At 54.5% G+C, this 7,513-nt stretch overlaps 1 protein-coding gene across 1 annotated transcript; it reads left to right on the top strand.

Moving 5' to 3' along the window:
• Window positions 1-3,957: 3,957 nt before the first annotated feature.
• ATP5IF1 (ATP synthase inhibitory factor subunit 1) lies at window positions 3,958-5,698 on the top strand. Its single transcript, XM_024201438.3, has 3 exons — window positions 3,958-4,121; window positions 4,283-4,395; window positions 5,409-5,698. Exons 1-3 carry the CDS (start codon window positions 4,035-4,037, stop codon window positions 5,551-5,553), a joined length of 345 nt encoding a protein of 114 aa, XP_024057206.1. The 5' UTR covers window positions 3,958-4,034; the 3' UTR covers window positions 5,554-5,698.
• The last annotated feature ends 1,815 nt before the right edge of the window (window positions 5,699-7,513 follow it).

Genomic DNA, 7,513 nt, shown 5'->3' with positions numbered 1-7,513 from the left:
CCTTCCCTTCACAAATATTATGGAGCTTACAGCACGTGGCTATAAGCATAGGAATACTGTCATTGGCCATGTCCAGCTTCCCATACAGGCAGCGCCAGCAGGCTTTTAAACGGCCAAATGCACACTCCACAGTCATTCTGCACTTGCTCAGCCTGTTGTTGAACCGCTCCTTGCTGCTGTCAAGTTGCCCCGTGTATGGCTTCATAAGCCACGGCAATAAGGGGTAGGAGCGATTTCCCAGGATCACAATGGGCATTTTGACTTCCCCGGCGGTGATCTTCTGTTCCAGGAAGAAAGTCCCTGCTTGCAACTTCTCGAACAGGCCAGTGTTCCAAAAGATGCGTGCGTCATGCACCTTTCCGGACCAGCCTGAGTTAATGTCTATGAAACGCCCACGGTGATCCACAAGCACCTGGAGAACCATTGAGAAATATCCCTTGCGATGAATGTACTGTGGCTAGATGGTCTGGTGCCAGAATTGGAATGTGCATGCCATCTATTGCCCCTCCGCAGTTAGGGAAACCCATTTGTGCAAAGCCATCCACAATATCACGCACATTGCCCAGAGTCATGGTCTTTCGGAGCAGGATGTGATTAATGGCCCTGCACATTTCCATCAACATGATTCCAACCAGTGGCGTAGCCAGATTCTAAGTGCAGGGGAAGCAAACATAAAAAAAGTGCCCCCCCTTGGCTCCTCCTCTGGCCATGCCCCCCCTTGGCTCCTCCTCCGGCCGCTCCGTGCCCCCCCCCTTGGCTGGCTCCTCCAGCCGCGCCGCACTGCGCCCCCTCCCGCTCCCCCGGCCATGCTGCAGCCATGCTGCGCTCCCCCTCGGAGGGGCTCGGTCCGGGGGGGGCCGGGCGCGGGGAAGGAGTGGTGGGCGGGCGCTGCTTGCTTCTCCCGGGGGCTGGGGGGAGCGGAGCAGTTGGGCGGGCAGCAGCTGGAGAGATCCCCTCTCCCCAGCAGCTTCCTGCTTCCCTCGGCCCGGGCAGCCCAGCATTAGCAAGGGGCGGGGCAGGAAGCTGCGGGCTGCCTGGGACAAGGGAAGCAGGAAGCTGCCGGGGAGAGGGGATCTGCCTGCCAGCTGCGGAGCGCTCGGCTGCCGAGCCCTGAGCCGCTGCAGGTGGCGGCCGCGGCGATGTTGGGGCCGCGCTGAGCGTGGGGCGCGATGGCCGAGGAGCCGGTCCCTTCGCTCCTCCGGCCGCACCCTCCATCCGCCCCCCCCCATGGCTCCTCCGGAGTCCGGCCATGCTGCCCGCCCCTCCCTTGCCTGCAGGAGCCCAGCGCCGGCCCGGCAGGCGCCACTTTTGAAAAATGTGCTGAGGGGAAGCGGCTGCTTCCCCTGAACCCCGCTAGCTACGCTCCTGACTCCAATGGTCAACTTTCCCACTCCGAACTGGTTAGCGACCGATTGGTAGCAGCCTGGAGTAGCCAGCTTGCACAGTGCAATCACCACTCGCTTCTCCAGTGACAGAGCACCTCTCATTCTTGTGTCCTTGCGCCGCAGGGCTGGGGCGAGCTCATCACACAATCCCATGAATGTGGCTTTCCTCATGCAAAAGTTCTGCAGCCACTGCTTGTCATCCCAGACGTGCATCACAATGTGATCCCACCACTCAGTGCTTGTTTTCCAAGCCCAAACGCAGAGTTCCACTGTGGTCAGCACCTCCGTGAATGCCACAAGCAATCTTGTGTCATAGCTACTACGCATGGCGAGATCAATGTCGCACTCCTCTTGCCTTTGTAGTTTAAGGAATAACTCCACTGCCACTCCTGACATGTCAGTCAGAGCGAGCAGCATTCTGGTCAACAGTTTGGGATCCATTGCTGCAGCCTGAAAGAGGCAGGGCACGCAGTACACAAACCGTTGAAAGATGGCGCCAAATGTGGACGGAAGCACAGGGATTGCTGGGATGCAAAGCAATGCATCACGGGGCACTGGGACTGGACCAAGGATACCCCGTGACCCCCTCCACCTTCCCAGAAGTCTTAGCGGCAAAAGAGAAAGAGGTGTTCTGTGAGATAGCTGCCCAGAGTGCACTGCTCTGAATAGCACCACAAGTGTGAACACGCTATTGTGCAGGCAGCTGTCAGTGTGAACATACAACAGCGGTTTTCATTCTGCACTCTCTCAGCGGCGCTGCCCTCTGTAACTGCCGGCGCTGTAACTTTGCCAGTGTAGACATCGCCTAAGTATTATCTAGCCTATCCACTATGTCCTCCACTTTGCTAAGTCATAATCCTGTGACTGTGGCCCTGCACAATTGTATAATAACAGCCCGATTTCCCACTGACCAGTAGCAATACAACGTTGCAAGCTTACAGAGTGAGATGGCCACTCACTTGTCCACTGTTAGTGCAGCTCTCTTTCTGATCTCCCTGCACTGAAAGGACCAGGATGAGCTTGGTGCACATATCCAGGAATGTGACCTTTTGCATCTGAAAGTGCAGCCACTGACAGTTGTCCCAAGCCTGCATTACAATGGAATCTCACCAGTCAACAGGGCCGGCGGCTCCAGGCACCAGCGCAGCAAGCAGAAGCCTGAGGTGGCCAATGGAAAGGACCTTCCGCTGAATTCCCGCCCAAGAACGAAGCGGCGGTGGTAGAGCTGCCGCCGAAGTGCTGCCGATCACAGCTTTTTTTTTTTTTTTCCCCAAGTGGCAAAAACGCTGGAGCCGGCCCTGCCAGTCAGTACTTGTTTCCCTGGCCCAGAAGCCGTGCTCCACAAGCACCAACAACCTTGAAACATAGGTGCCGACTTCCCCTCTTTGCCGTGGGTGCTCAACCCCCCCTCGGCCCTCAGCCCCACTCTTCCATGAGGCCCTGCCCCAGCCCCACCTCTTCCCCGCCATTCCAACCCCTTCACCAAAATCCCCACCCCAACTCCGCCCCCTCCCTGCCCCATTCCAACTCCTTCCCCAAATCCCTGCCCAGTGCCCGGCCCTGCCTCTTCCCAACCTCCTCCCCTGAGCGCACCATGTTCCCACTTCTCCCCCGCCCCCAAGCGTGCTAACGCTGCCAAACAGCAGCGGCCAGGTGGGAAACGCTGGGAGGTAGGCAGGGGAGCGGGGATGTGGCACGCTCGGGAGGGAGGAGGGGGGGCAGGGAGATGCTGCCAGTGGGTGCAGAGCACCCACCAATTTTTCCCTGTGGGTGCTCCAGCTCCGGAGCAGCCTCAGAGTCAGCGCCTATGCCTTGAATTGGCTTTTGCTATATCCCACAGCAGCAATCTCTCCTCCACAAAATAATCACGTCCCCACCACTGCTGCAATTTTTCTTAGAGCTCTGTAAATACTGGAGCATCATTCAGCCTGTATTTGCACCACTCATGACACCAGTGCACAGCTATTTGGGTTCCATGCTCTATTAGAGATGGTGAACAGTGAGAAATGCGCAAGCTTGAGGGGTTTTTTAAAAAGGCATGCAAACGATGAGCCATGGCTAATGCTATGGGATGCAGAAAGCTGGATGAGGAGAACTTGAGCGGCTGCTCCCAGTCACTCCTGCAGACACCTCTCTGCCCCCCCTGCATTGCCAAAACGTCCCAGAAGACAAAGAGCGCACTGCACTGCACTGCACTGCACTGCACAGCGGCTTCCCATGGTGGCCTGCACGAGGCACGGACACAGCTCCAAGCCCAAGGGGGCTGTACTGCCCGTGGCTGGGGCACGTCGGCTCACGTGCTTCAGACGTTTGCACCTAGCCATGGCCCAGGCCGCCCGCCCCAGGACACCCAGTGGGGCCAGCAGCAGGGCTACAGGCCGCGGGTTCTAGGCCGCACAGCCCCCAAGCTCCCAGCCTGCGCGCGCAGCCCGCGCTCTTCCAGGGTCCGGGCTTGTCGGCCCCGCCCCACTCTCCAGGACACTGATTGGTGCGGAGCCGGCCCCGCCCTGCCCCTTCCGTCGCGGGCCGTTGTGCGACTGTCCCTGCGCGCGGCGCTGGTTGGCCCGGCCGGCCCCTCCCCCTGCGCGCGCTGTTGTAAGGCTGGGCCGCAGCGCCTCCGAGTCAGTCCGCTCCAAGGGCAGGCGGGTAATGGCGGCGGCAGGGCTGCGCGGAGGCCTGCGCGGGGCCTTGGTGATGCAGCAGCGGGGATGGAGCTCGGGCTCGGGATCCGACCAGGTACCGCGGCTCAGCCGCGTGCGGAGCGCTGGGCCCGGGGGGTGCGGGGCTCCCCTGACGTGACTGTGTCCCTGCAGCTGAGGGGGGTGCTGGGAGGGGACAAAGCGCCGGGGGAGGTAGGCAGGGCCTGGGGTTTCCCTGATGTCTCTCTCTCTCCGCAGCTGGGCGAGCTGGGGAGCGGGGCTGGGAAGGGCGGCGGCGGCGGCGGCTCGATCCGTGAGGCCGGAGGGGCCTTTGGGAAGAGGCAGGCGGCCCATGAGGAGCGATACTTCAGGTGAGTCTTTTCCGCCCCGTGGGCCGCCCGGACTCCTGGGTTCTGTTCCTGGCTCTGCTGCTGCCGCTTTCCCACGTGGTCCTTGGTTAGCTAAACCAGGGGTAAGTCTGGCTGCCCCATCCCCTGGGTCCTGCCCCTGCTACTGTCTGTAACCTTGGGACACCCTGACTCCCCTGGCTGGGGACAGTAGCAGAGCAGCTGTCTGTGTAACGAGGTCACCTGCTTGCTGCTCTGCCTCGTGGGTCTGGCTTCTGTGCCGTCAAGTGCTGGGCTTCTCAAGCCAGTTACATTCATTCCCTAGGTAGTAATAGTCCTGTCAACTCAACAGTTGATTAGCCGTGAGAATCCTTTCTGGCTAAATGCTGCATTTGCTCTGGTATTGGCGATCTATTAAAGAATAAGAGAAGAGTCCAGCTGCAGCCATGAGATGAGGGGCAGGTGAAAGACACTGGAATATCCCAGCTGAGACATCAAATCCTGCTAGATGTTAACAAAAATCAATAACTGAGATTGCCCTCTGTTAGATCAGTCTTGTAGTATCCAAGCACCTTATGTAGTGACCTGCATGTGTTGCAGACCCTACCCTCTCACCCATTACAACCCGATTTCTCTTCATAAAATTGGAGTAAGACCTGGTAAACTCTAGCCTCTTCTTTTTGAGCCACTGCTGCTCGATAGGGTCAGGTTTGGTAAATGTTAACAGCAGAGCAGTCCTGACTGGCACCCTCCCAGGATAACATACCTGCTTGGTGGGGATTGTCAGTGTAGCTGAGCAGCCTAGCCTTCATGTCCAGTGGTGTCAATCAATCTATAGAGACCTGTGTTCCTATCTAGATGGAAACACTATCTGTCGTTATCCTGAAATGAAAGTGGTCCAATTAGCTATTTAAGCTTTGAAACCATTCTGTGCCTAGGAAACATTTGTGGGGGGGAGGGGGGTGTTTGACTTTGACTGTCCATCTCCAACTCCCAAATAATTTGGTTTGTCTGAATTGGTGATGTGCACTGTGCAGGGACAAGGAGAGGGAACAGCTGGCCTCTTTGAGGGAACATCACGAAGAAGAAATCGATCATCACAAGAAAGAAATACAGCGGCTGCAGAAAGAAATCGATCGCCATAAGAACAAGATCAAGAAACTTAAAGGTGATGATGATTAAGCTGCTGTTGGTTGGTTTTTTCATGTACAGTCAGTGATTCTCATTGTAATCATTGCATTGAAGACTGTATGCTCTAGCCAACATAATCTAAATTTTCTCTGTTAGAGGACGTACTACAAAAGTCAAATAAAAATCAGTCTCCTGATCTGTTTAGTGATGGTCTTATTAAAAATAACACTTTTCTTTTTCAACTAAACTCTTGTTGGAGTTTCATATAGGAGCTCTTCATTCTAGAGTTGAAATGCTTTTTACACTTTTCTGTAGATCACATCTAAATAAATCAAACTTAAGGTAATTAGAGCATCAACTGAACCCCCACATGAGGTTATGGGCTGGAGAGTTATCAGGCTTGCATAACATGTGGCCCGTGTGGCCTCACTGTGCGGCCCGCGGGGGGCGAGTAGGCAATCGGTGGGGTAAGCCAACGGCTGGCTGGCCAGCGGGTGGGCAGGGTGGTGAAGAGGCCAGTGGCAGGCTGGGGAGTGAGAGTGAGCCAGCGGCAGGGGGCGGGGGCAGCAGCAGAAGGTAAGAGGCCAGCAGCGTGCAGGCAGGTGAGCTGGCGGTGGGGGGAGCAGGCAAGCCGGCAGCGGACAGGCAGGTGAGCTGGTGGCGGCAGGGAGGGTGAGTAGGCGATCGGGGGGGGGGGGGGGGGGGGGGGGGGGGGGGGGGGGGATGAGCTGGGGGGGGTGAGGAGGTGAACTGGGAGCGTGGGGGGCTGGGGAAGCGGGTGGGGGGGGCAGGTGAGGCGGCGGGGGAGCTTTATACTTCAGGAGGGGGGTGAGGAGGCAAGCGGTGACTCGGTGGCTGACCTGTTCTACTGATCTTGTTTCTCATAAAAATTGGTCCTTTTTGCTGCTTTTCTCTGGGCTGCCAGTCTGTTGCAACACAGATCCAGGGTCTGAACCATGCCCCCAAAACTGCAGACTTAACTGAAACCAGTTTAGCAAGTACTTCTGTCTCCAGCACCCAGACACCCAGCTCCCAATGGGATCCAAACCCCAAATAAATCCATTTCACTCTGTATAAAGCTTATACATGGTAAACTCAAATTGTCCGCTTTCTATAACACTGATAGAGAGGCACAGCTGTTTGTTCCCCCAGGTATTAATCACTTAATCTGGGTTAATTAATAAAAACAAGGCTTTGACTGCTCCAGGTTTTTTTTTTTTTCATTTTCAATCCAAAATGAATGATATTTAGCAAGAAAGTCCTAAAGGTGCCAAAAAGTTTCAGATTGTATAAAAATTGATATTAACATCTACTTTACCACTTTACGTAATATGTCAGTTATTCTCACTTCGGCCGAAATCAAGTTTTAATGTACAGATACAAAATTTCAAAGTTTTTTGGAGATGTTTTATTAAAGAATCAGATAATTATCAGACCTCCAGCAACCCTGCAGACTACTCCCACCCTTGTGCCAAGGTTAGGCAAGTATGTACTCGCGTAGATTAGTATGTCTTGATACTACTTTTGTAAGGGTTGATCAACGAGACACGCTGAGTGCTGCGATTACAGAAAAGTGTGACGCAAGACGCAACATTTAAGATATCACAAACAGGTATATTGCAAAAAAAAGTTTATTGATATATTAAGATATTGCAAGAGATATTAACCACTTAAGCTCATTTCTCACACGGGCTCCCGTTACTGATACATTTGTACATGCTCCTGTATCACTCTGGTGGATTTATTTTATATGTCATCTGTTCAGCAGTCTTTTGGTAGCGTTGTTTGTAACTTTAAATTTACTGAAAAAGTCGCATGCAGCAGGCATATAAACATACAGTAAACATTTTTGCATAAATTAGGAGTGATTTTTGTGATCTATCCAGAGTGATTGGAAAATGTCCAACACAACTTTGGGGGGGTGAATCTTTAGGTCATTTTAAGAAAAAACATTTGTGAACACGTATCCTAAAATTCTTCCTAAGGGAGCGACAGTCCCTTCAAGGAGGTG

The sequence above is a fragment of the Terrapene carolina genome, unplaced genomic scaffold, assembly GCF_002925995.2.
Source record: "Terrapene carolina triunguis isolate 2854851 unplaced genomic scaffold, T_m_triunguis-2.0 Scaffold236, whole genome shotgun sequence".
Taxonomy (NCBI): domain Eukaryota; kingdom Metazoa; phylum Chordata; order Testudines; family Emydidae; genus Terrapene; species Terrapene triunguis.
Note: the sequence above shows the minus strand (reverse complement) of the source record. Positions and strands in the feature narration are given on the sequence as shown.

What these genes read in the sequence shown, in the direction of transcription:
- ATP5IF1 (XM_024201438.3), top strand. Translation starts at nt 4,035, where the DNA reads ATGGCGGCGGCAGGGCTGCGCGGAGGCCTGCGCGGGGCCTTGGTGATG. An exon ending in CGGGCTCGGGATCCGACCAG is followed by an intron (nt 4,122 to 4,282) that starts GTACCGCGGCTC and finishes CTCTCTCCGCAG; the next exon opens with CTGGGCGAGCTGGGGAGCGG. An exon ending in CATGAGGAGCGATACTTCAG is followed by an intron (nt 4,396 to 5,408) that starts GTGAGTCTTTTC and finishes TGCACTGTGCAG; the next exon opens with GGACAAGGAGAGGGAACAGC.